The sequence below is a fragment of the Zootoca vivipara genome, chromosome 2 (genome assembly GCF_963506605.1).
Source record: "Zootoca vivipara chromosome 2, rZooViv1.1, whole genome shotgun sequence".
Lineage (NCBI taxonomy): Eukaryota > Metazoa > Chordata > Lepidosauria > Squamata > Lacertidae > Zootoca > Zootoca vivipara.
The window spans coordinates 110,931,599-110,959,259 of record NC_083277.1 but is presented as its reverse complement, the minus strand read 5'-3'; the positions used below and the strand labels follow the sequence as shown (position 1 = coordinate 110,959,259).

The following is a 27,661-nucleotide window of genomic DNA, read 5'->3' as shown; positions in this document are numbered from 1 at the left end:
AATTTAACGCAGATTTTAAAACTGACTTTTCATCCCCCCCCTTTCAAGGTGCTTCTTTCCCCTCCCTCCTGTGCTGCTTACAGTAAAATACTTTTTCTTAATTTCTAATACTTTTCCCACCCGCAATGAACATTCGTTCTAATTTGTTCGCAGGGAGACGTGACTTTGCTTCCAAGCAAGCGCGACCCCACATTTCCCAGTGTGTTTCTACGTCACTTTCCTTTATTGGAAAAAGTCTGATCTTTCGTAGGAACCGAGCTTTGTTGCGCAAAACCTCCCAAATATACCATAATAACTGCACGTCACAAGTGTGCTGGTGTGGGATTGGGTCCTATCTGAAAACCGTGACAGACTGGAAGCACACTTTTTTTTTGGCAATGCTTTGTTGTTGTTTAGTCGTGTCCGACTCTTCGTGACCCCATGGACCAGAGCACGCCAGGCACTCCTGTCTTCCACTGCCTCCCGCAGTTTGGTCAAACTCATGTTCGTAGCTTCGAGAACACTGCCCAACCATCTCGTCCTCTGTCGTCCCCTTCTCCTAGTGCCTTCAATCTTTCCCAACATCAGGGTCTTTTCCAAGGATTCTTCTCTTCTCATGAGGTGGCCAAAGTATTGGAGCCTCAGCTTCAGGATCTGTCCTTCCAGTGAGCACTCAGGGCTGATTTCCTTCAGGATGGATAGGTTTGATCTTCTTGCAGTCCATGGGACTCTCAATGCTACCACCATGGGAAAAAAGAGAGCATGTGTTCCCCAGACACAGAGGCAGGGAAGGGGAGAGAGAGATGGTTCGCATTCAGCCCAAGATGTTCTTTAAACACAGCCTAGAATGCTCCCTCACTGCCACCGGAAAAGCTGGGGAGGGAGTTTCCAAGCAGGAATCCCACAAGATCCCACAGGAAAACAGGCAGGAAAAGAAGCTGGATGAGCCCAGAGTGCGCCAAAAAGAGAGAGAGAAAAGTCCCAGACATGCGTCCCTTTGCAGCATTCAGAATAATCGGCTCAAGATGAGGCTTTGTTCCCCCTCAAGTCTGCCTCTAGCATTTGCTCCATTTCTAAGTCTCGTGCCAAAGGCGCTCCATAACCAGCTGGGGACAAGGCACAAGTGTGAGTCACAAGCAGAAAACTTAAGTCAGGTTCAGATATTTCAAGGCGCTGCCCGGAAAACAGAATCTCCAAGCCTCACGCTAGCGTGGAAGGGACAGCGGTCCAGGAGGTTATTCAGAGTCCATGGCCAAAACTGAGTTAACTTAGCTCACTTGACTGCAGCTGCACTTTGAAGCAGGGGAAATTGACACCGCCAAATCTGCTGGGTTTCCCCCCCCCCCCATTAAAAACAACAAACAAACAAGTTTCTAGGCATCATTATGAGGAAGAGCTTGCGAGAGTATTTTGATGCAGTTAAATAATAATTGCTCATTGCTGTTCAGCAGGGACCTGAAGCTTCTGTGCTGTGCTTTCAAGCCTGCTCCATCTTAAATAAATGACAGTATTAATAATGACTTGAAAATGTTTAAGACTTCATTCCCCCCCAAACCGGAGGCATTCTCATTAGGACTCATGACACCAGAAATCGAAAAGAAACACAGACCACACTATTCATGTGTATGCCTCAACTGCAGCAAGGATTTTTATAGCAAGAAAATGGAAAAGCAAAACCGTCCCCTCAAGGATGGAATGGCAAGCCAAACTAATAGGGCACTTACAATTAGCAAGGAGAACAGGGGGGCAGTGAGAGGAAATTCAACACAAGAAGTAAACAAGGAATGGTCCATAATTAAGGAATATCTCAAAGGGTACTGTGATATAATAAATGCTTTCTGGCAGATATCGAATGAGCCATGCAATATAAAGTATTTGTTAGATAAAGTTAAATTAAGTTAACGAAAAACAACACGCAACTGTGTAAATAATAGTTTAATTGTAAATTAGTTCAATGGGTATAGTCGGAAGTTTCTCTGCTGATTCAAAGATAACATTATGTCTTTGCCTTTATTCACACTTTCATTCTTCTTTCTCTTTTTTTCTTTCTTTCTTCTGCTCTTTCCTTTTTATATTTATATTCTTTATAATCTTTATAACATAGTGAATGTTATTTTGTTGGTATTGCATGTATTTTAAGAATCTGTTTGTCTAATAAAATCTTCAATCAATTAAAAAAAGCCTGCTTCATCTTACTTCATCTTATTAATTTATTAAATTTCTACACAGCCCTTCACCCAAGGATCACAGGGCAGTTAACAATATAAAAACACAAAATATATAACATAGCGACAAACAAAACAATAACTCCTTCCCTCCACCCCGCCAACAATAACCTACCAGATTCTGTACATTATTTGCCTTCTCTAGCTTCCTTCAAGGAAAAGGACCAATTCATACAAAGTATTCTACGTATGGGCAGTTATGAATCATTAAAAATACCGAAAAATTGATGTATGCATTAGTTTTGATGGCGCATAACTCGAGGGAATACGGGTAGGTCCACATTGACTGTTGTTTGTAGACTGGTCTGTGGCTATTGGCCGAGAAGCTATGACATCATGGAATGTTAAAAACCTGTCTAACTTTGTGACCATCAGTTTTTCCTTAAATCTGTGTGTCTTGACGGGCAGACGTTAGTAGGTGATTTATCTCAGTGCCAGAAAACCTTTCTACAAGTCAGTGTGCTGCTAAAGGTTCACAAGGCAGACCCTCAGTTTGTGTGTGTTTTCCTGTTCTTAAGGGGAACCATCAGCAATACATGAAGCTGATGTTATAAGAATTCTACGGTCTCAAATACAAAACTAATGTTCATGAGCGCACAAGATAAACAGACATACATGCGTGTTTAAGCACATGGCTGAAATAGCAAAGGAGAGCAATCCTGAAGCCATCTTGACTCTTAAGGACCCCAAACATTTCCTCTGCAGAAGGAAATATCTTGCACAAACCTTTCCCAGTACTTTTCACTTACAAATCCTACAAAACCTGTCTTAAGTGCATATTTTGCTTACAAATAGAGCATGCTTGTGACCTGCATTCAAGAACCAAGGTATTTACCTTCTCAAATGGCCAGGTAATGCAATCAGTGACCATTATCAGGTATCTTGTCAGACAGGGGGCAAGCCACACTCGCAAATTTCTGGGTGTATGATTTATTTGATTAAGGGACAGGGCAATTTCAAAAGTCTTTAAAGGTTCTTGCACACCTTTGCCCCGGGTCCTCACCTCCTTGCAGGGGATGGGGGTGGGAACTCTGCTGCAACAGAAAAAATTAAGATCTTCCTTTCATTCACTGGTCCTGCCTGCCCTCAAGTTTCTCTGACCGATAGTGGGCTTAGGGGGACACTGAATCCCTTGACGTAGAGTTGGGCGGTAAAAGCCAATCCCAATTTTTCCTATAACATTGACAAGCAGGGCAGCTTACTGTTTCCTCCTGTGTTTCCAGGCCATGCAAAAATCCAGCATGCCTCATTGCTGTGTTTTTATGCTGGGTAAAGCTGGACATTGCGTTGGTGCAGCTGTTAAAGGGACACAGGAGGCTGATCTCAGGAGTCAGGGAGCCTTGATTTCTAGATCAGCATTTTGGTCTCCTGAGTCTGAGTGGAAGGCCTTGAAGGAAGAGCTTCCTTGCAACTAACCCCTCCTCTCCAGACTTTCTCAGCACTTCATTGCTGCCCTCCAGCTAAATCTCCAGGCATGCCCATGGTACTGGGCGTGGGGTGCTCCCCGGTGCTAAATCCAGTTGCCTCCATGCCTCGCATGCCATTGCAAACCAAGCAGAAGGTGCTTGGCTGTCTGGGGCCCACTGGCCTGTCACGATGGCTTTGCGTCTCAGGGCCGCTGTGCCTGTGTTGGCAAAGCTCAGAGCCTCTGGAATGCAACTGTTGTTTCTGCCTTGGCTGGCTGCCGGAACGCCAGGTGGGAAATGCACACACAGAGACGCTGATGTGCACAGATCTCTGCACATGTCCACAGACATGCACAAAGGCACTGCCAGTCAGGAGCAGGCAGAATTGCATTCAGAGGAGAAGCACCTATAACCACTGGAGCTGTCTTTGCATGGATATGATTGCTAAATTCGTTCATTCCCCCCAAAAAAATATAGTCCGGCCCACCACCACTGAGCCTCTTGGGCTTGCTGATCAGAAGGTCGGTGGTTTGAATCCCCGCGATGGGCTGAGCTCCTGTTGCTCTGTCCCAGCTCCTGTCAACCTAGCAGTTCGAAAGCACGTCAAAGTGCATGTAGATAAGGTAAGGTAAACAGCGTTTCCATGTGCTGCTCTGGTTTGCCAGAAGTGGCTTTGTCATGCTGGCCACATGACCCGGAAGCTATACACCGGCTCCCTCGGCCAATAATGCGAGATGAGCGTGCAACCCCAGAGTCGGTCACAACTGGACCTAATGGTCAGGGGTCCCTTTACCTTTACCTTTACTGGCAAAATAGGCTCTGTACAGCAAGTCCCAGTTAGCAGCCCAGCTGCCATATTCTGAACCAGCTGAAATTTGCAACTGTTTCTTTCCTTCAATAAAGATTTGGCTTACTAGCCCCTTTGCTTCTCAATTAAAAAGAAGCAGCAGCTGGTGTTATGTATTAAGTTAACTGCAGTACTCCTTCTGGCCACCGTGGCTGCAGTTCTTACCCTGCCCACTGTCGCTGCAGTTCTCACTCAGGTCCACAATGGGTGTTTTGTATTAAGTTAACTGCAGTACTTCTGGCCACCGTGGCTGCAGTTCTTACACTGCCCGCTGTGGCTGCAGTTCTCACTCAGGTCCACAACATGCATATGAAGGATTGAGAGTGCTGTTCATGGATTGGGTAGCTAGGGGAAGTTTGTTACTGTTGCAAGTTACTGAGTTCTATATAAGCCAGTTGGCTAAGCTACTGTCCAGTCTGGACTCAGAGCTAGATTACCCACTATTCTTACCCACTATTCTTACCCACTATTCTACAGCTACCTCGTACAGAATCACACCCTGGGTCCATGTGGACAGGCAGGGCTGGCCTCAACATTTGAGTGCCCTTGGGCAGCTGTGGAGGCAACCGTTGGTCGGAGGCCCTTATTTCTCTCACTGGGCTACAATCCCCAGAGCTCTCAGGGAAGAGCGATTGACTGTTAATCCACCTGGGGAACTGTAGCTTGGAGAGGGGGATAGGAGGCGCCTAACACACTACACAAACTACAGTTCCCAGGCTTTTGTTAAAGTGGTATAACCGTGCTCTGAATGTTAAGGTGCAGGTGTGTGCCTCAAGATAAATTTTTTGATATGAACAAAAAGGGCATGTGTGCTTTCTTGCTTGCTCTGTCTATAGAGGCACATGGGCCCTTACAGCGCAAGGTTGCTATGAATGTCAGCTACTGTTTTCAGAACCTGCCTGGGCTTCCTCTCCGATAGAGATGTTGCCTGGCTGTGACAGAAGGGGGCGCTCTTGGTGCACAAGCCAAGGGGTTTGTCCAGACAAGCAGGAACACACTGTACATTCCAGATGCCCATTTTATATTTAAAATCATTGGAGTTGCATTAAAAGGTATGTCGACAAAGTATGAAGAGAAGGGCTCTTTGGAAGCGTGAAGAAGAGGGGGGGGGAGCATCTCAAGGAACTATCCCTACCCAGATTTTGGAAAACCTTCAACAGGAGCAATCTTGAGTTCTGGTAAAGAATGGCAGATAGCCTTGGTGTGTGGTCGATCACATAACCTTAAAGGCAGCCAAGGAACAAAGCACAACGTGCTAACTTTTTTGTGATTTGGGTTGGCTTTATTTCTTACATGAATGAAACAGAACACAACCAGCCCATCCCTCCAGTTGTGCCAAGGCATTTGGCTACAGTAAACATGCAGTAATTTACCATTTTGCTTTCTGCATTTTTTTAAAAAATAAATACATAAATTATTTATGCTTTTCAGGTTTATACATTTCACTAATTCTACAATCATTTTAACATTTCAAAGCTTGACTTCCATCTCTCTCTTTCTGTGGTTCCTTAAATTTATTTTTAATATCTTCTGCATATCCAAATTAATTTAATTTGCTCATTTATTCAGCTGCTTTAAATATGTGCTCTTATAAAACTGCAGGTTATTAACAACAATCCTGCCAATGTTCTTATCTGTTTACAATTTATCTGTAAAATATTCAACAAACCATTTCCAATAAACCATTTCATCTTGATTTCTTATTCTTCCAGGAAGTTTCGCCATTTCTGCATATTCCATAAGTTTTTGTATCTATTCTTCCTTTGCTGGGACTTCTGCTTCTTTCCATTTTGGGGCGAGTAACATTCTTGTTGCTGTAGTCGCATACATGAATAAGTTTCTATACAGTTTAGGTAGCTCTGTCCCTATAATTCCCCAAAGAAAAGCTTCTGGGTTTTTTTTTTTTTTACAAAAGTTATTTTAAACATCCTTTTCAATTCATTATATATCATCTCCCCGTAAGTTTTAACCTTACTACAAGACCACCACATATGGTGAAAAGAACCTTCTTTCTCTTTACATTTTCAACACTTATTTGATTTAGATTTATACATTTTTTGCCAATTTACTCGGTGTTAGATACCATCAATATATCATTTTCATATAATTTTCTCTTAACATGCTGTGCTTTCTGCATTTCTTTGCTATCCTTGCATCTCCGCTCTTTGCTGTGCGAGGCTTATTCGTTCTTATGTTGGTTTTCTTATTGAAAATGCAATGTAAAACCTTTGTTGTTGTTGTTTAGTCGTTTAGTCGTGTCCGACTCTTCGTGGCCCCATGGACCAGAGCATGCCAGGCACTCCTGTCTTGCACTGCCTCCTGCAGTTTGGTCAGACTCATGTTCGTAGCTTCGAGAACACTATCCAGCCATCTCGTCCTCTGTCGTCCCCTTCTCCTTGTGCCCTCAATCTTTCCCAACATCAGGGTCTTTTCCAGGGAGTCTTCTCTTCTCATGAGGTGGCCAAAGTATTGGAGCCTCAGCTTCAGGATCTGTCCTTCCAGTGAGCACTCGGGGCTGATTTCCTTGAGAATGGATAGGTTTGATCTTCTTGCAGTCCATGGGACTCTCGAGAGTCTCCTCCAGCACCATAATTCAAAAGCATCAATTCTTCGGTGATCAGCCTTCTTTATGGTCCAGCTCTCACTTCCATACATCACTACTGAATTCCATACATCACTAATGAAAAACCTACGTTTTTCCAAAAGGGAAGTGCTCATGTCCCATTGCCTTCTTTCTTTTGCCTTCTTAGGTTGTGCTTTGTTCATCTTTGCTCAGGTATAAGTCAGGAAACGGTGGCATCGTGACTTAGGGAGCTCCTTGGCAGGCCTTAAACCACCTGTGCCCTCCTCCCTTTTACTTTTCCATTATGCCAACGAAAAACGACTCAGTCGTGATAAACATGCTGCGAGGTGGGGGGGGGGGGAAATGAAGGCAGCGGAAAGATACTGGAGATGTCCCTCGGTTTGCTTCCCCCTCCGGCGGCTTCTCAAGATCGCAGCCGAGGTCACGGCAACTTCCCCTCCACGCCGACCGCCATCTTCCTTGGCGTCATCGTGGTTTCCCATCTCTGCCTCTACTTCCTCAACTGTCCAAATGTGTTGCTTTTCTCCTCAGGCCTGCCTCTTGTGGCTTGCGTTGAGGGAAGTCTCTTTCCTCACAGACGCGGTTTGTTAAAACGAGTAGGTGTTTGCCTCCTGGAAATGTGATGGTGTGGTTAAGCATTGAAAGATTGTAAAAGAAATTGTGGGGGGAGGCTGGTGGGCTAGGGCAAGAGGGGAATTCCCTTTGGGGCAACTTGAGGAGGGGGTGTCATATCCCAGTGGTGTGCAGGACCCTCTGTCCTCTCCTATTCTAGGCGAGTGAAGGCACATAATCAGGGTTCAAGGACATATTCCAGGTAGGCAAAGACACTCAGGGTGGGTTGGGTATGGAGCTGGGCTGGTGAGTACATACCCTCCAACATTTCTCTGATGAAAATAGGGATGCTCTACACAACAACAACAATAACAATAACACTTTTATTATTTATACCCTGCCCATCGGACTGGGTTGCCCCAGCCACTCTGGGTGGCTTCCAACATATATAAAAATGTAATAAAACATCAAAAACTTCCCAATACAGGACTGCCTTCAGATATTTTCTAAAGGTTGAAGTGTTACTCATCTCCTTGGCTTGGGGGTGTAACGGATTGACACAGTTTTGAAATATTTATTCCTACCTGGCTGGAAAAGAGTTAATCCACCTCCAGCCTGACTGACATAACATTCTGATGGGGGCGGGACTGTTCCCAGTTTAAAAGGAGAGAGGGGCGGTTTGGTCAGTTAGGTGGTTGGCAGTTGACAGTTGGCAGTTGGGGAGAGTGGAGTGTTAGAGAGGGATGCAAGAGCTGTAGTAACAAGTCTGTGTTAAATAAAAGGAAGATATGTGCTTTTAAGAACCAAAGAAACTCATGTTTATAAGTTAAATAATAAAGTTAAATGTGCTTAAACGTTCACTGACTCCGTAGTGTCTCAGTACCTACAGAGGTGTGACAAAGAGGGGAGAACAAAGCTTTCCTGGGGAAGAGGAAACTGTTTGTTTATTCTCCTGTCATACAAAGGGCTGGTTAGTGAAGCCGAAGGAGCCACATAGTTGCCTAAGGCAACTTACTGTAGCAGTAGGGGTCCATGGGAGGGACTTCCCACCGGTGGCCATAGGTTTCGAACGCAGCGCCTGAGGTACTCTGGAGACAAGTCCAATTTGGACACTCGAGGTCTTTTCTCCTGTTTGTAGAGAAGCACAGGGAGAGCCTCTGATGTTAAAGCAGTGAGTGGTGGGATCCATCACATTTTTGGTGGTAGCGGTGGGATCATCACAGGGGGTCACATAACTCCATACCCTCCAACGTTTCCCTAATAATAATAATAATAATTTTTATTATTATTTATACCCCACCCATCTGGCTGGGTCTAATAATAATAATAATAATAATAATAATAATAATAATAATATACCAAACATTAAAAACTTCCCTAAACAGGTGCCACCACTGAGAAGGCCCTCTGCTTGGTTCCTTGCAACTTTGTTTTTCGCAGTGAGGGAACTGCCAGAAGGCCCTCAGCGCTGGACCTCAGGTATACTGAGCCGAGGCCGTTAAGAGCTTTAAAGGTCAGCACCAACACTTTGAATATAGGGATGCCCTAAGGAGAAGCAGGGCATTCCAGAATCGGTTTCTGTAAACCTGGGACTTTCCCTTGAAAATAAGGACACTTGGAGGGTGGTGTGGCAGTGTGGTTGCTTAAGGAGAGGGGTGCAGCCTGGGAAGTGTCCCGAGGGCCAGATAGATAGGCCTGGAGGGCTGTCTCTGGCCCCTAGATGCCTGAGGTCCCAAACTCTTGGAATACAGGATGTTGCAGCTACCTTCTTGCAGGAATTTGTGTGTGTGTGTGTGTGTGTGTGTGTGTGTGTGTGTGTGTGTGCCAGGTACAGTTTGCGCTGTTGCTGCAGCAACTACGCCAGGAAAGACCGCCCCTGACAGAAAATCCCTTTTCCCCACCCAACTTTTAAAAAGACAGCAAAGGTAACCATGCACTGACAGGCATTGTCACTTGCCGTTTATGACTTCCGTGGAGACGCTCTCTTCGCACCCTCGTTTTTTGCTCTGGATTTTATCGTTCAACTGATTTCCTTTGTCGGCTCCACACCCCAATTTACGATATGTATCTTGGCTGGCTAATGCCAAAGCCCCAGCTTTCTTTATTGGTTTGGCGAAGAGCTTTTTACGGCTGCTTAAGAAAAGAGGAGGGGAAAGGGAGGGGCCGTGCCTGGATGCAGTGCTTGTAACCCAAATACAGAACGACAACACGCAGGCCAAAAGAACGGCAGAAGGTCTGTCAGGAGCAGATGCGCGCAGACGCGCCTTTCCTCATTCCCTTGGTCAGGCGGCGTCTTGTCCTCACACATTTTCTAACTATATCGCGTGGTTCGCATTTGTCACTTGGTGTTGCCCACCTACACTTGGCAACGCTTCCCCAAAAGCCAAATGACGGAGGTTTTAATATTTAGCGCACCGGAACTGCCGCAAATAAACCTGCACAGGGTAGCTCTGCTGGTATGCATGTTCTCGACGTTTCTCCACTTCCAGTTCGCTTGCATCCTAGCCAAAGGGATGGAGTGAAAGGAGGTTTCTTCCTTCCTTGCAAACAAGCAGCAGCAGCAATGCTAGAAGGCTTGTGGCTTCTGGGCATGGTAATTGAAGGGGAAGGGCTTCAGCTCAGTGGCAATCCCTAGCATCTCCAGGTAGGGGCAGGGGAGACCCAGGTCTGAAATCCTGCAGCACCCCTGCCAGTCGGTCTTAGACAACACTGAGGATGCGGTAGCGCTGTGGTCTAAACCACTGAGCCTCTTGGGCTTGCCGATTGGGAGGTCGGCAGTTCGAATCCACACGGCGGGTTGAGCTCCCGTTGCTCGGTCCCAGCTTCACTCGAAGGCGACTATGGGGTTGCGGCGCCCGCCTTGCTTTGCAGGCTGAGAGAGCCAGCGTTTGTTCACAGACTGCTTTCCAGGCCATGTGGCCGGCATGACTAAACTGCTTTTGACGCAATGAAACACCATGATGGAAACCAGAGCACTTGGAAATGCTGTTTACCTTCCCACAGCGGCGCACCTAGCCGCCTGGCTGCCCAGGGTGGCAAACGCGAAGGCACCCCGTGGGGGGGGAGGGTGTCCATCGCGTGCATGCGTTGCACGTCACAACTCATGAGTCCTGACGCACGCGGCACACAGCACATGCGTGCACAGGAGGCATGTGGCGTGGCGGCGTGGCAAACCCCGCAAGCAAGGCAGTCTTGCTTGCGTCGGGACTTCTCCTCTATGGTGGCAGCGGCCGTCGGAGGTGGTCAGCCCTGCCCAGCCTGCTGCCCCCTGCCCAGCCTGCTGCCCGGCCGCCCCCACGCCCCCCTATTATTACGTCACTGCCTTCCCACTGCAGCAGTACCTATTTGTCTACTTGCACTGGCCTGCTTTTGAATGGCTAGGTTGGCAGGAGCTGGGACAGAGCAACGGGAGCTCACCCCATCGCGGGGATTCGAACTGCCAACCTTCTGATCGGCAAGCTCAAGAGGCTCAGTGGTTTAGACCACAGCGCCACCCGTGTCCCCTTCATAAAGTGAGAAGTGAGCCGGCACAGGCTCATCCAGTCCAACCCCCTGCAATCCAGGAATATTTTGCCCAAGGCGGGGTTCGAACCCAGGACCCAGAGATTAAGAATCTCATGCTCTACCCAGGGTGCTGACACCCTCTTGAAGTTTCCACCAACTGGTGGAGAAAGAGTCATTGAAATATTATTATTATTATTATTAACAACAACAAGAAGAAGAACAACAGCAATAATAATAATTATACCCCGCATCTGGGTGGCTTCCAACACATATAAAAGCATAATAAAACATCAAACGTTAAAAACTTCCCAATACAGTGCTGTCTTAAGATGTCTTCTAAAAGTTGTGTCGTTCTTTATCTCCTTGACGTCTGATGGGCCTGGTCCTCCCAGTTTAGAGGCCCAAACCAGCCTTCTCTTGCACCTGCTTTTGGAAACAGAGACAAAGGTTAAGGAAAGCAGACCCCCTGTCTGCTACTTGGTTCCCAAAACGAAAGGTCAAGGAAGAGGTTTCCTCATACGCTCAGCAATTCTATATAATTCCTGTTGCGAAGCAAGAAGAGAAATGAGAAGTGAAGCAAAATAGGTTTTTTGTGTGGTCAGCCTGACGACTCTACCGAGCCCAGTTGTTATCTGCGGTGGGAACGTTCGTGAGGACCTCTGTGAAGGGGCACAAACTCCAAAAGTCACACCCCACAGGCCCTTGAACCATTAGAGCAGGGGGTGGGGAACCTGTGGGTCTCTCTGGATCCCAACGTCTGCCTGGCCAATGGGCAAGGTTGATGGGAGCCGGATTTCAACTACAGCATAACACTCAAAACAGAAGTGTGGCACTCAAATTGTCAGCATAACATTCCAAACGGAGCATGTTCGGCTTTTAAAAAAAGTTTGCAAGCTGGGTTCCAAGGTGTTTGAGATCCAAGGTCCCCACTGTTTTCCAAGAGACCCACAGCTTCTCTCAATCTCTGTGTTAGAGAACATTGGAGTGGGCAACTGTAGCATGGCGAGAACCGTAAAGCAAATGTGAGAACCTGCCTTGAAAAATGAAATAGGAGGAATGCCGAGAGCTGATGATTTTCTGTAGGGCGGCAGCAAAGGATGAACGGGTTAGATTCCCCCCCTCCTAGTGGAGCGGCCCCAATCGGGAGACCAACGAGGCAGCTCTTTGAATTTTTAAAAATAAGCCTGTTAATTGCTTTCACACAATTAAAAGAACATGTTAGATGAGCCTCGGCAAGGTGTGGAACAGATTTCAGGTTGCGCCAAGGATAGCTAGGATAACAAAACAATCAGAGCTTTTATGAGAGTCTAAAATGTAGCAATGCACTCCAATCCGTTTCCAGCACAGAACCCTCCACCTATGGGATAATAGCGACTTTTCTTCTCAGGCTGGGAATAGAACAACCTTGCAGGAACTTGTGCAGAAATGGCACACTTTCCTGGTGAAATACGGTAAACTCCAGAGTCTCAGTATGTGGTCTAAATGTAGGTACTGCAGCCGGCAGGCAGAAGTCCAACAGGTGCAGGGAATCCCATGGATGTGAAAGGCAGGATGCGAAAGTAGTAATGATTTTTACATAATGAATGAAAAATTAATAATGGCTATCAATAGCAGATTGTCTGTTTGGGATGTGTGTGGTATAATTGATTAAACTAAAATATTTACATAAGGTGAAGGCAAAAGAAGGAAAGGCTAGCCAGACAGAAGGTTTATGTTTGAATTCTGAAGCGTCGGATGTTATGCTTTACTGGGAGCAATTTAAGAAAATATTGATATATTTTATTTACATGATGTTTATTTTGCAATGGATCAGTTTTTATGATGTGTCCTACATTGTAAAGATTTATTGAATGTTATTTATATATCTTTGTCAATGCATTTTGTGCTTCCAAGTGCAATCAATAGATGTAAAGCCCCTTTAAAATGTTTTTGTTTGTTTGTTGGGGGGGGCTGTTGGGTTGTTGTTTTTATTTTTATTATGTGTTTTGCGGTTTTATATCTTTGATTTTATTCTGCAAACTGCCCTGAGACCCCCGGGTATAGGGCGGTATATAAATTCAATAAGTAAATAAATAACACACATGCCTCAACTGCAGCAATCTAGCAGGTAAAAGCTCCGCAGGCACGGAGATGGCCCGGAAGTTTCACCCGCAGAATTCCAGCCTGTTGGGCTGCTGTTAGAGGAAGAGATGCTTTGCCAGAGGAGAGAAAGTTGGCGCTCCTCCTGCCTCAGTCCTTGCGTGGCCACCCTGTTTGCTGCTCATGTTATTTCCTCTTCGCTTACAGGAATCGTGCTGCAGGAATATTGTTGAACCGCCAGGGTCCAGGTACTATGGCAACCAGGGCCAGGTGAGCATTGAGATAACAGCAGCACCTGCTTGCTTCTAATGGCGTGACTCCAATTTATAGAGCCTCTCCAAACTCCGCCAGCTGCAGATTGTGCGATTACCCAGCAACAATTGACGCCCACATCCTGACCTGCACCCTCGCAACAACCCACCCGCTATGTAAGCTCATCGACCAAGAACCAGCCCTAGCCTCGGGCAATAACACTACCCATGGCTGCGACAGGTGGCTAAAAAGACTCGTGTGCTTCCTACTAAAGGCAGGCAGTTTCTTGTGCCCAGGAAGATGTCTTATATCACATCAAGCCCTAGCTCAGTAGTGTCTGCAATGACTGACAGTAGCTCTCCAGGGGTTCAGGCAGAGGTCTTTTGAGGCTAGGGACGTGGGGGGCGGTGTGGTCTAAACCACTGAGCCTCTTGGGCTTGCTGATCAGAAGGTCGGCGGTTCAAATCCCCGCGGTGGAGTGAGCTCCCGTTGCTCTGTCCCAGCTCCTGCCAAACTAGCAATTCGAAAGCACGCCAGTGCAAGTAGATAAATAGGTACTGCTGCAGCGGGAAGGTAAACGGCGTTTCTGTGCACTCTGGCTTCCGTCACGGTGTTCCTTTGCGCCGGAAACAGTTTAGTCGTGCTGGCCACATTACCCGGAAAGCTGTCTGCGGACAAACGCCGGCTCCCTCGGCCTAAAGCGAGATGAGCGCCACAGCAAAGTCGCCTTTGACTGGACTTAACCGTCCAGGAGACCTTTATCTTTTTTTATTTATTTTTAACCTGCTAGACACCAGGAATTGAACTTCGGCCTTTTTGCATGCAAAGCATGCACTATACCCATGTACGACATCCCTTCTCTCTTGTTTTAAATGCTAAATGGAAAGTACCCATTCATTTGCATGCTAGATGGAAGGCAACCCATTCATTTGCATGGGAGGGAATGTTGGGGCAGCTGTGTTGCTTCTCCTGCTCACATGGCACTGTGATGGGAGCCACCACCTCAGGGCTTTTTTCAGACTCATTTCTGTATCCAGGAGCTGGGGTGGATCTACTATGTAAATCAGTTGGTTCAAGCATGGTACTGATAATGCAAAGATTGCAGGTTCGATCGGCATATGGGACAGCTGCATATTCCTGCATTCTTCTTCTTTGGCAATCACTTGTAGCCGAGTATGATTGTCTCTGTCCCTCAGACCTTGTGGGGGGCCGGACTATATTTTTTGGGGGAAATTGAACAAATTCCTATGTGCCACAAATAACCCAGAGATGCATTTTAAATAAAAGCACACATTCGACTCATGTAAAAACACGCTGATTCCCAGACCGTCCGCGGGCCGGATTGAGAAAGCGATTGCGCCGGATCCGGCCCCTGGGCCTTAGTTTGGCTACCCATGTCTTACATAAAAACACAAGTTTTAACAGTGAGTCCGTAAGTGACCGTGGAGGCCAATTCTGGATCCACACGTCCATATTTGTTTCCGGAGCTGGACGAGATGATCCTCAAGGTCCCTTCCAACTGTATGATTCTATAATGAACCTTAAGCTTCCATACCCTCCAAGATTTCTCCAATCGAAAAAGAATGCCCAGTGCTATTTTTCTAGAAAAGGAGGTGCCAGGACGCACCATGAAAACCTCCCTTGTTCTCTTATAATGGCAATGGTGCCAGAACTGAGAGATGCCAGAACTGAGTCCTGGTGAGTTCCAGCTGAAAAAAAGCCCTGGGAATGTCCTATTCCATGCCCTCCGACATTTCTCCGATGAAAACAGGGAGTTCCTAAGGAAAAGCGGGACTTTATGGTATCAAATCAGAAACCAGGACAGCTCCTGTCGATCCAGGACTGTCCCTGGGATAAAGGGACATTTGAAGGCTCTGAGCTTCCGGGCCCCTAATCCCGGATGGGCCCCAGAAACAACTTCAGTTCACATTGCTTAAAATTGAGGGGGTCTAGTAAACCCGATTTGAGTCACACGACTCAAGCTGATTAATTCTTTGCTGTATATATTTCCACAGTCCCAAAGCCCGAGAGCCAGTAGCCCAGAGGTTGTAAAGTTGCAGCGATTTGTCGGGGAACAGCTACGTTGAAGAAGGTAACAGCGGTAACCCAGGCCTTGTTTGTTGCTGGTTGTGAAAGGGGACCCCAATGCTGTTGAAGCTTCAGGAGCCACCCACCCCCCCAAATGTACGGCTGCCGCTGTCCTGGAGTGGATTTTAGCCTGGATGTGTCCCCTGAAAAGGGTGAAGTCGCCAGGACTGATTTGGGAAACTCCTAGTAGCACTCAAGGCTGGATTGCGTACCCTAGATATTAATGCCATGGTTAAATGTTCTTTGACTTTAAGCCGGTTTCTTTCCAATGTGGCTCATTCTCCATTCAGCTGTGACCAATGACCAAGTAATCAGGGCATACACACACAGCTGTGTGTGTGTGTAAACCAGGCTTTGAATGCTGAATTTTACAATTCAATGCAATTTAGAAATAGCCCTGGTCTTTTCATGCAGCATCCCAGAAGGGTATTAGGATCCACAGAATTGGTGCAGTAGAGTAGGTGGTGACTGCTCTTTAATTCCCCACCCCAGGTTGGAAAAGGGCTCTTTAAATTTCCCACAATGCCCCAGAGCAATGCTACGTCAGAGGCATTGTGGGAAATTAATAAAACAGTGGCTTCCCAGCGGAACTGCTTTCGTTGGGCTTCCGTTGCTGCCATTTAACAACAGGGCTCATCCACAGAGGAGGAGAATTTGCTGTCCATAGGCAGAGAGAGCACATTGCATGCATCCAGTTTCTAAAGGACAATCCTTGCTTCAAAGGACTGGCTGGTACAAGTTTCCGATTTAAAGATGGAGGAGGAGGAAGACAGCAGAGGAATGCAGATATGGTGAGAAATGTTGCATTTCTACTTACAGTACTTATTTCTAATGCTAATTATTTCTAGATGTGCAAGGTTTTTGGTTATGTGTAAGTGGCTGCCTAAGGGTGCCCCCCCCCGGTGGTAGTTTGCAAAGGGGACCTCCTCAAAAATGAGGCTCTGATTTTATTTATTTATTGTTTTTGTTTTTTAAAAAATAATATTTATTGAATTTTACATAAAGGGAAAAAAAGAAAAAGAAAAAAAGAAAAATTTAAAAAGAATAAAAAAATTAAAAAAGCAAAAATGACAATATTATCACATCTTATCTCTTCAAACTACTTCACTTCCCCTTCTTACAATCCTTGTTAAAAATTAATTCTTGCCATTTTCAAATCTTGGTTAAACATCATAAAATTGCATCCTATCTCCAAATTCGTAACCTTATTCTTAAATAATTCTTATTCAATTTTATATAAAAAGTGGAAGAGAAATAGAAAGAAAAAGTCAAAATAAAAATATAAAAGACATACTTATATTTTCCAATTTCTAATCTAAACATTTCGGACTTCCTCATTTCCCCTTCTTGAGTTCCTTATTAATAACTAATTATTGCAGTTTCCAAATCTAATTTTTTTTTCGGGGGGGGGGGAAGTATTTCTATAGCTGTATTTTGAAACTAGAGACTAATTGGCCTTAGGTTTCCCAGATAATCAGGAAAAAACAAAGGCTGTTCCTTTAATACAGCTTGAAGTGCCGAAATCAGCCCTTGATGCTTTTCCACAGCAGAAGCAGTAATAATTAGCACCTGCTAAGATGTTTGATGAAAAAACAAAAAGATTCACCTGCTGATTTCTGCCTATCTTCAGCTGGCCACTAAAGGCAGAGCAACAAGGCCTGCAGAAAAGCTGGCAGCCACTACAGTGGTACCTTGGTTCTCAAACGCCTTGGTACTCAAACAACTTGGAACCCAATCACTGCAAACCCAGAAGTAAGTGTTCCGGTTTGCGGACTTTTTTTGGAAGCCTCACGTGCTTCGTTTTGAGTGCCACACTTCCGTTTTGAGTGTTAACGCTGACAATTAGAGTGTTACGCTGAGGTCTGTCTGTTTTTGCTGTTTATTTTGCGTTTTTGTTTTTACGGCTTTTTGTTTTGTTTTGTTTTTGTGACTGCGTGGAACCCAGTTCAGCTACTGGTTGATTGTGTGACTGCAGTACATTGTTTGTTGCTTTCATTTTCTGGATCAATGGTCTCATTAGATAGTAAAATTCATGTTACATTGCTGTCTTAGGGGTTGTTATTAAAAGTCTGGAACGGATTAATCCATTTTGCATTACTTCCTATGGGAAAGTGTGCCTTTGTTTTGGAACGCTTTGGTTTTGGAACGGACTTCCGGAACGGATTAAGTTTGAGAACCAAGATACCACTAGTTACAGGTAGGTAGCCGTCTTGGTCTGAGTTGAAGCAAAATAAAAAAAATCCTTCAGTAGCACCTTAAAGACCAACTAAGTTTTTATTTTGGTATGAGCTTTCGTGTGCATGCACACTTCTTCAGATTTCTTCTGTTTCAAGTGTATCTGAAGAAGTGTGCATGCACACGAAAGCTCATACCAAAATAAAAACTTAGTTGGTCTTTAAGGTGCTACTGAAGGAATTTTTTTATTTTGCAAGATACCACTGTAATTGAGATAGAAGGGGCAAGTTTCAGATTATCCCACCTGCACTGAAAGGGATTTGCAGTAGGGGGCATGGAAACCTGGGTTTCTGGGTCCTTAATCCCAGATGTACGGTGATTGTTTGCGGCAAGGGTTTTTGCCAAGAGCTCTCCACCCACCCAGCCAGCCAGCTAAGTGTGTGTGTGTGTGTGTGTGTGTGTGTGTGTGTTTTTCTCTGAACAAGTGGAACAGTTGGTCTCAACCTGCCAGGTGACAGATGGAGAGTGTGTCTGTGTGCTTTCATTCAGTAAGCCAGGCCCAGGATCAAGCGTAAGCCTTAGCAGCCCCCACACCCCTCCAAAACACAGCCAATTAGTTAGTTCGCTGGGTGCCCTTGGCAAAAGAAGGATGAATATTGTGGGAGGAGGGGCACTGGGAGGAAATAACAGGTCCAAATACCTGCCTATTTGCAGCTTTGAAGGGGGCAAATCAGGATGTTAAGAGGCCGACTTAACATACCCTCCAACTTTTCTCGGATGCAAATAGGGACGTCCTATTCAGTGATGAAGATGATCATAATTTTGCTGTTTATACCCCGCCCCTCTGACTGGGTTGTCCTAGTCACTCTGGGTGGCGTTCCCCCTTCTCCTTGTGCCCTCCATCTTTCCCAACATCAGGGTCTTTTCCAGGGAGTCTTCTCTTCTCATGAGGTGGCCAAAGTATTGGAGCCTCAGCTTCAGGATCTGTCCTCCATACACTCCAATATTTCCCCAATGGAAATGGGGACATCCTAAAGAAAAGCGGGACATTCTGGGATCGAATCAGAATCCAGGGTGGCTTCTGTCAAACCGGAACTGTCCCTGGAAAATAGGGACACTTGGAGGGTCTGCAATATTTCCAACCTGATGTTACTTATTCTTGCACAAGGAAGGCTGGAAGTTCTTCCCCTCCACATAGATGATGATGATAATAAATAATAATTATTTATTATTTATACCCTGCCTATCTGGCTGGGTTTCCCCAGCCACTCTGGGCGGCTTCCAACTGAATATTAAAAACAATACAGCATCAAACATTAAAAACTTCCCTAAACAGGGCCGCCTTCAGTTGTCTTTAAAAAGTAAAATAGTTGCTTACTGCCTTGACATCTGCTGGAAGGGCATTCCACAGGGCGGGTGCCACTACTGAGAAGGCCCTCTGTCTGGTTCCCTGTAACCTCACTTCTCGCAATGAGGGAACCGCCAGAAGGCCCTTGGCGCTGGATCTCAGTGTCCAGGATGAACGATGGGGGTGGAGACGCTCCTTCAGGACTCCAGAAACACCTGTGCAGTTTTAAGCACCATGGATCCCAAACTGGAATGAAGCATGGGATGGGGAATGACCTGGAAGGCATTGCCAGGGGGATTGCCAGGCTTGGGTGGGGGTAGTCAAGGCAGAGGGCCTTCTCGGTAGTGGCACCTGCCCCATGGAACGCCCTCCCCATCAGTTGTCAAGCAGAGAAACAACTATTTGACTGGTCAGCCTTGTTCAGGGAAGCTTTTAATGGTTGATGTTTTATTGTGCTTTTAATATTTAATATTTTGTTGGGAGCCGCCCAGAGTAGCAGCAACTCGGTCAGGTGGGCGGCTAACAACAGCAAGAAGTAGCCTCTGCCTTTGGAATACTAGACAAGGGAACACTAGACCATGTCTTAATAGAGACTCAGGCCACTGGGCCTATCTAGGTCAATGGTTGTCGATGTTAGGAGCGCAGAACCTGTGGGTCTTCCAGTTGTTGCTCAGCCTGGAGCATGGCCCATGCCTAGTTGACGGCTGGACACTGGGAAGGCCAACGGTTCCCCACCCCTGGCCCTGGTGGAGCTCCAGGGCTTCAGACAGAAGTCTTTCGCAGCCTTACCAGGAGCTACCATGCAGCTGAACTTGGGGCCATTGGTATGCAGAGCAGATGCTCGGCTGCTGAGCCACAGCCCTGCCTATAGGTCACGAATAGCAACCACATTATTAGCTCAGAATCACATTGGCCAAGATACTGTGCGGTTCTAGCCTAAGGCTATAGAATCTTAAGAATTACACCCAAGCACTGCTGATAGCTCCAGTCCCTTCTCTATCTCTGGGAATGCCCCTCTCCTGAGAGATCGGTTGGGTCTGCTGGGGGACACTATTTGAAAATGCTTCTGTGCTATCCTTGGGGTCTGTAATCCCAATTGCCTTAACTAGGGAGTAGCCTCCTTGAAGTCAGTTGGGAGCGCTTTCCCATAGGCACACATAGGAGTTGCATTGTTAATCCGTTTAGAAGAGCCACTGTGGAACTCAGTACAATCCGTATGAAATTCTTTGGCTAAGGCAAATTCACCCTAAAATGAACTCTAAGCATTTCTAAATAAAGATTTATTGCTGTCATTTAGCAGCATTAGTGTAGCTGATGTGGAGAGTTTCCTTTCCCTCTTTGACGCTGCATTTTTTTGTCACGAGCTCCTAAAGTCGTGTTTTATGTGGTTTTTGCCCTTTTCTGCATGCTGCTTTGAGCAGATGGATGGACAGGGCCAAAAAAACTGGCAATAAGCACTTTTGAGATTATATAAACACACACAGATAATCACTTTGCTGTTGGTGCTCTGGAAGTATTGGAGAAGCAATCTTATAATCACAGACTCTTCTCTTTTCATCTAGAGCAATTTTATCACATTTGTATCCTATGTGGCCCAAGTTGGGATATATCAACTTTCTTATAACCCTTAGGCAGGGTATTTAATTGACTACACTGAAATCCATAGCTGCCAAGTCTCCTGTATTCCACGGAAAACCCCCGTTTTTCCAGCTGTCCCCAGCCGAAAAAACGGATTTTTTTGTTTTCCCCCGGTTAATTCTGGCGCAGCAGCCATTTTGGAACAGGGCAGAGCAGCATCAAAAGTCGCTTCTGAGCATGCTCCGCCCAGTTCCAAAATGGCGGCAGCGCTACTTCCGGTCCAGTCCCTTATTTCTCAGGCCGGAACTTGGCAGGTATGCTGAGATCCCATATTTGTTATGGAACTTAAGAGTGTACATTTGGTCAAGTGCCTAGGCAGTGATCGGACCCAATCCTGTTTAACGGTGGCCTCTTCCGCACCACACATTTAAAGCACTGCACCACTTTCCTCCTAGCTTTCCCCCAAAGAATCCTGGGAGCTATAGTTTAAGGGTGCCGGGAGTTCTTGAAGGCCCATATTCCCCCCCAGAGCTACAATTCTCATAGTGGTTTAACCACCAATCCCTCTTCACCGGGAACTCTTGAAATGGTAGCTCTGTGAGGGCAATAAATAGGAGCCTCCTAACAATTCTCAGCACCCTTAAACTACAACTCCCAGAATTATTTGGGGGAAGCCATGAGTGGCATTGTAGTGCTTTAAATGTATCATGTGAACGGTTCCAGCCTCAGGTGCTTTCAGGCCATACAAATGCTGGGTAGGCCAAGAAATTGTGGCTACAGAGCAGCCTTCACCAACCAGTGCCCTGCAGGTCCCTGGGACTATAACTCCCATCAGCTCCACTATCTGGAGCTGATGGAGGTTGTGGTCCAAAACATCTGGCAGGAACCATGTTGGTGAAGGCTCATACTGATCTACCCAGGCTTGCCCCAGAGGTGGAGAGCCTTTGGTCCTCCTGGTGTTGCTGAACTGCAATTCCCATCATCCCGGACACTGACTAGGCTGCTGGGAGTTGTAATCCACCAGCATCTAGACACAAGTCCCCTAGTCCCGGGCTTGGAGCTTGGCCTTTTAATTGATAGCCCCAAAATTGTGGAAGAGCCTGATAACAGCAAACAGCAACACCCTGCCCATCTGTCTGGCTTGCCCCAGCCACTCTGGGCGGCTCCCAATATATATATAAACATAATAAAACATTAAACAAACTTCCCAATACAGTACAGGGCTGCCTTCAGGTGTCTTCTTTTATTTTATTTTTAGATGTCTTCTAATAGTTGTGTAGCTGTTTATCTCCTTGACTTCTGATGGGAGGGTGTTCCATAGAGCGGGTGCCACTACCGAGAAGGCCCTACGCCTGGTTCCCTGTAACCTCACTTCTCGCAGTGAGGGAACCGTCAGAAGGCCCTCGGAGCCAGACCTGAGTGTCCGGGCTGAACAATGGGGGTGCAGATGCCCCTTCAGTTATACTGGGCCGAGGCCATTTAGGGCTTTACAGGTCAGCACCAACACTTTGAATTGTGTTTGGAAATGTACCAGGAGCCAATGTAGGTCTTTCAGGACCAGTGTTATATGGTCTCGGCAGCCGCTCCCAGTCACCAGTCTAGCTGCCTCATTCTGGATTAATTGCAGTTTCTGAGTCACCTTCAAAGGTAGCCCCACGTAGAGCACATTGCAGTAGTCCGAGCGGGAGATAACCAGAGCATGCACCACTCTGGCAAGACAGTCTGTGGGCAGGTTGGGTCTCAGCCAGCGTACCAGATGGGGCTGGTAGACAGCTGCCCTGGACACAGAATTGACCAGGGAGTGCCCCCCCCCCCAGTACTTGTGTCTTGTCAGGATTTAACTTTAATCCATTAACCTCCAACCGCCTCCAGATACTCACGCAGAAAGACCCTTTCCCTCTGTTCCCCACAGCTTCCAGGGGCAATCTTTTTCAAGCTTGAGCACATTTCAGAGTACCGCTTTTTTCGTCTATAAGACTCCCCCTGTTTGGGGGGCCTCAAAATTTAGAAAATGGGGATTATTTGGGGGGAATGCAGAAAGCCGTTCACCCACCAGAACGCAGCACACAACCGCTCGCGTCGCTTACAATCACCGCCTACAATCTTAGGCTCACACTTCGTTCCGACGGGTGAGTGATTTTCGGTACCTCCCCCCCAAAAAAACAATCAAGCGGCCAATTGTTGATTACAATCCGGGCTCGCGCCAAAAAACATTCACGCGTCCCCCCTCAGGACTACCTGTGTATAAGACGAGCCTAAATTTTGAACCTCATTTTTGGGTCAAAAAAAGCTCGTCTTATACACGGAAAAATACGGTACTTGTCTAAAGCTCTAAAACTGCTTTGGACATACTTTGGAGATCATTACCTTCCTATGTGTTGCGCTACCTGCCGAGCATTTCAAAGGCCGGTCGAGAAACCGGCTGCAGCCTTGTGATTCTGTAGAAGCTAGCCGAAGGGGAAGGGGATAGTGATTAATGCTTCCATAGAGAGACCGCATGGCACCTGCTTCTTCCAAAGTTAAACAGAGTTGCCTCTGATCTGGGTTTATTTTGGGCCAGGCAGGGCAGGGCAGTTCCCTGTGCAATTAAGGGTGACCACAAGGGACAGGAACGGAACAAACCAAACCCCGCAGGGAAGCAAAAGCTTGGACTCAGCAGTACTGAGGAAATGCTGAATTGCTGGCTTGGGTGGGCCTCGCATAGGCCTCCAGTACCCAGCTGGAATGGCTCAAAAGCTCGGACAGCAGGAGAAAAGATCCATCTGCTCTCCGAGCTTCAACCACCCCTTGACGCCCAACTGCACTTGGCTGTTGTCAAAAGTTCGCTCAGGTTTGGGGAGCAACGACTGTTTGCTTCTTTGGCCATCCATGAAGTTCGAATATCTGTCTGGAAAACATAAGTTTCTCAGGGAAGCTAGCAGATCTCTGAAGGGTTCAGACAGACCAGCAGTGCAAAATGAGACTCGCCACCACGACTTGATTGCAAAAAGTCTTTACTATGTGTTATCAAAAGAGAACAAGTAATACCTGAAACCATGGGTGCATGTTTGTACAAAAAGAGCCCACTTCCCTTGGGTCACAGGTTGTTGTTTTTTGCATGTATTGGGGTGTAGCCTACTCAGTGACGGCAATCTCCTGTCCTAGCTTAAGGGTTTGGCATCTCTTTTTGAGATACGAATATGCAACTTTGCCCGCTGTTCTTTACGCTGTGTCACCCGCCTCCCCTTCCTGCAGCTACTTCCTCAGATAAGGTTGAGCTAGAGTTGCAAAAAAAGAAGAAAGTTCCCTTTTTGATTGCTTTTATAACCAGAACGTCACCCTGTTAAGACATCGCTGGCGCACTTGACTCAGCCGCTCCATCTCTCATGGACCCAGCAAGTTTGTAGTTCAGAAGGGCAAGCAACAGGAATCCTCTTAAAGGCTCTGAGGAGCTGGAGCCTAAAACCAAAACAAACCCCAAACTGGGTTTGTTGGGCAAACATTATTCCTCAGCGGACGTTTCACTCTTATTTCCTGATAGCTAGAGAAAGCCTTTTAACGTGGCTGATAGGGAGAACACAAAACAGACAACGTTGTAGCCCTTTAAAAAGCCGCTGTATAAAATATCGAGATAAAAAGTATAAAAGCATCAACTTTTTTATAAAGTACTGGAGGAGAAATCCGGCCTCTGGAGGTGACGAGACAGGCAGGATGTGGCTGGTTGAAGAGGCCTCCTCTGAGATTAAAGAGGGAGATCAGCAGCTCAAAAGAAAAACCACAATTGCACAGAACCCCGGGGTGGGAAGAGGGATTCCCATATGTTGCTGCCAGATTTTCGATATTAGAAAAGCCATTGCAGTATGTGACATAACTGCCAAGTCTCCCGTATTCTCCGGGAAATCCCTGTTTTTCCAGCTGTTCTTAGCTGAAAAAACGGAATTTTTTTTTGTTTTTCCCCGGTTTATTCTGCCAAGTTGCTGTCCGAGAAATAAGGGATCCGGCCGGAAGTAGCGCTGCCGCCATTTGGAACTGGGCGGAGCACGCTCAGAAGCGACTTTTGATGCTGCTCTGCCCAGTTCCAAAATGGCTGTGGCGCGACGGCCATTTTGGAACTGGGCAAAGCAGCATCAAGAGTCACTTCTGAGCATGCTCCGCCCAGTTCCAAAATGGCGGCAGTGCTACTTCCGGCCGGATCCCTTATTTCTCGGACAGCAACTTGGCAGGTGACAAGATATTTCCTGACACAGATGGTTGGGGGCCTACCAGAGATGGAGTCACGTCCAGTGGAAGAGCAGTTTTATCTCTTGGGGGGCAAGGCATAATTTATTTTGGTAGGTCTTACACTTCAAGTCTCCACATCCCTGTGAAATCTGTCAATGCTGAAGGACCCCGGGCGCGAGCTCTTCCCTTGTCCAAGGTCTGCCACCAACAACCACATAACTGCAGCTTTTTTAAAGCTCCTCCCCACCAAAAGCCATTTTTATCCCAGGTCTGGGCTCTCCTCTAACTCTACCTTTTATATATACCTCAAATGCTACTTCATGCCCTAGGGTCAACATGCCGTTTCCGCTAATACATCTTCCAAGTCCTAAATCAAAGTCCACCCCCAAACTCTCAATAAATTGTTGTCTTCCCCCCCCCACCTTTTTAATTTTTGGCTGGTTGGGAGCTGGAAGCAGCACTCCGTTTCCCAGTTCTACCCCCCCCCTTCCAGGAATCATGGTTTTTCTCAAACTTGTGCCTCCTGCTGTTTTTGGACTACAGTTCCCATTATCCGTAGCTAGCAGGACGATGGGATTTGTTAGTCCCCAAAGAGCTAGAGACCCAAGTTCAGGGAACCTGACCCTAATCCTTTCAATACAGCAAGGAACAAACTGAGTAGCGTTCACAGATTAGGTCGACCCTGCTCCGTGGAAGAATCTTACTCTTAAAAAAAACCCCACAATCCTTCCACGAAACAAAGAATACCAAATCACTTGTGCTTCTTTGGCTTTACAATTTGTCGCATTTCCTTTCCAGCTAATTCCCCCGCCCCAATCGCTTCTCTCCTCGAGGTTTGCGGCCAGATCTGGATCCCGAGAAACACAGCCTAACACCTGCTGGCGCTCGGGATCTTGAGTCCACTGAGAACCAACCCGGTGGTGGGTGCTTGAATCCACTTTGCTGGTCAAATAAATAAATAAATAAATTAGCCAGCTTTATAAAAGCTGAGACGGCCGGCCACCCCACCCCACCCCACCCCAAATTGCCCTTGCCACTATCTCCTATTACAGCTGGCTCTCTTCTTCCTCCAGGGAACGGTTCAGCCCAGGGATGAATTTGAGCAGTCTCTTGCGGAAGCTCCCCGGTTTGCTCTTCCTGGGCCTTGGCACGGCTGCGGAGTTCTTTTGGTCGCATGATCTGTCCCAGAACCGCGCGACTCCATTGCTGCTGCTGTGGCTGCTGCTTGTGCATTTGACGCTGGCGCTGCGGGTGAGTGTTGTTGGGCGGGTGCGCGAGGGCTGGGTGGCTGTGGGGACAATGTGCAGGGAGTCGGCAGAGTCAAAGAAGCAGGTCTGGTAGAGGGAATCCTCGCTCTCGTCCGTGGCAGTGCTGACGCAGCCCACGCTGCTGTAGGTGCTCCCCGATCCTGGCAACAGCACCCCAAAGGGGGCAGCAGGGCCTCCGGCCAGCCTAGTTCCATACAGGCAGGAACGCACAGATTCCAGGGTGTCATAGACGCTGGGGTCTTTAACCATGATCCCTAGCAGGGAAGAAGGGTTCCAGTTAATAATAATAATAATAATTTATTATTTATACCCCGTCCATCTAGCTGGGTTTCCCCACCCACTCTGGGGGGGCTTCCAACAGAATATTAAAATATAACAGTCCTTCAGACATTAAAAGCCTCCCTAAACAGGGCTGCCTTCAGATGTCTTCTAAAAGTCTGGTAGTTGTTTTCCTCTTTGACATCTGTTGGGAGGGCGTTCCACAGGGCAGGCGCCACCACCGAGAAGGCCCTCTGCCTAGTTCCCTGCAACTTGGCTTCTCGCAACGAGGGAACCGCCAGAAGGCCCTCGGTGCTGGACCTCAGTGTCCGGGCAGAATGATGGGGGTGGAGACGCCCCTTCAGGTATACTGGACTGAGGCCGTTTAGGGCTTTAAAAGTCAGCACCAACACTTTGAATTGTGCTCGGAAACGTACTGGGAGCCAATGTAGGTCTTTCAGGACCGGTGTTATATGGTCTCGGCAGCCACTCCCAGTCTAGCTGCCGCATTCTGGATTAGTTGTAGTTTCCGGGTCACCTTCAAAGGTAGCCCCACGTAGAGCGCATTGCAGTAGTCCAAGCGGGAGATAACCAGAGCATGCATCACTCTGGCGAGACAGTCTGCGGGCAGGTAGGGTCTCAGCCTGCGTACCAGATGGAGCTGATAGACAGCTGCCCTGGACACAGAATTGACCTGCGCCTCCATGGACAGCTGTGAGACCAAAATGACTCCCAGGCTGCAGACCTGGTCCTTCAGGGACCCAGTTACCCCATTCAGGACCAGGGAGTTCTCCACACCTGCCCGCCCCCTGTCCTCCAAAAACAGTACTTCTGTCTTGTCAGGATTCAACCTCAATCTGAGCCACCAACCATCCTCCCAACCACCACCAGGGCGAGGACATAGATCACAGAACCATAGAGTTGGAAGGGACCATGGCCATGCAGGAGTCTCAGTTAAAGCGTCCATGACAGATGTGCCTCAGTGTCAAAGAACCTTTTCCAAGCCCAGTCCATTCAAAAGCCACTCAAGAGAGCATGGGAGAAAGAAGTAAACTTTGGCCTGTGGGGCTAACAGGAAGACAAGCTGCAAGGCCACATACAGCTAATTCCTCCCTGTGCTTGACTGAGGAGTGCGGCACTCTGCTCGCCTCAGCCAAGCGGTTTTATGGACTCACACGAGCCAGCATTGGGGTAGGGGCTCTGTTACAAGTGCTCCCCCTCCCCATCTGATAGAGAGCCTTGATCCGGCAAGCAGCGGGGAAGCTGTGGGCTCCGTGACACTTGTCTGTTGAGGGAGTGCCCCTCAATGGAGAAGTTT

At 47.1% G+C, this 27,661-nt stretch overlaps 1 protein-coding gene and 1 long non-coding RNA gene across 2 annotated transcripts in view; one reads left to right on the top strand and one right to left on the bottom strand.

Moving 5' to 3' along the window:
* LOC118079317 (uncharacterized) overlaps positions 1-27,661 on the top strand; it is a 47,362-nt gene that overhangs the window by 18,128 nt on the left and 1,573 nt on the right. The window contains exons 3-6 of the long non-coding RNA XR_009557220.1: positions 13,384-13,446; positions 15,444-15,520; positions 16,240-16,307; positions 25,891-26,068. This is a non-coding gene — a long non-coding RNA (uncharacterized LOC118079317). The remainder of the gene's footprint in view (positions 1-13,383; positions 13,447-15,443; positions 15,521-16,239; positions 16,308-25,890; positions 26,069-27,661) is intronic.
* Positions 25,829-27,661, bottom strand: part of TAMALIN (trafficking regulator and scaffold protein tamalin) — a 32,758-nt gene continuing 30,925 nt past the window's right edge. The window contains exon 8 of the mRNA XM_035103399.2: positions 25,829-26,339. Coding sequence (XP_034959290.2) covers positions 25,864-26,339 — 476 coding nt within the window. The 3' untranslated portion in view covers positions 25,829-25,863. The remainder of the gene's footprint in view (positions 26,340-27,661) is intronic.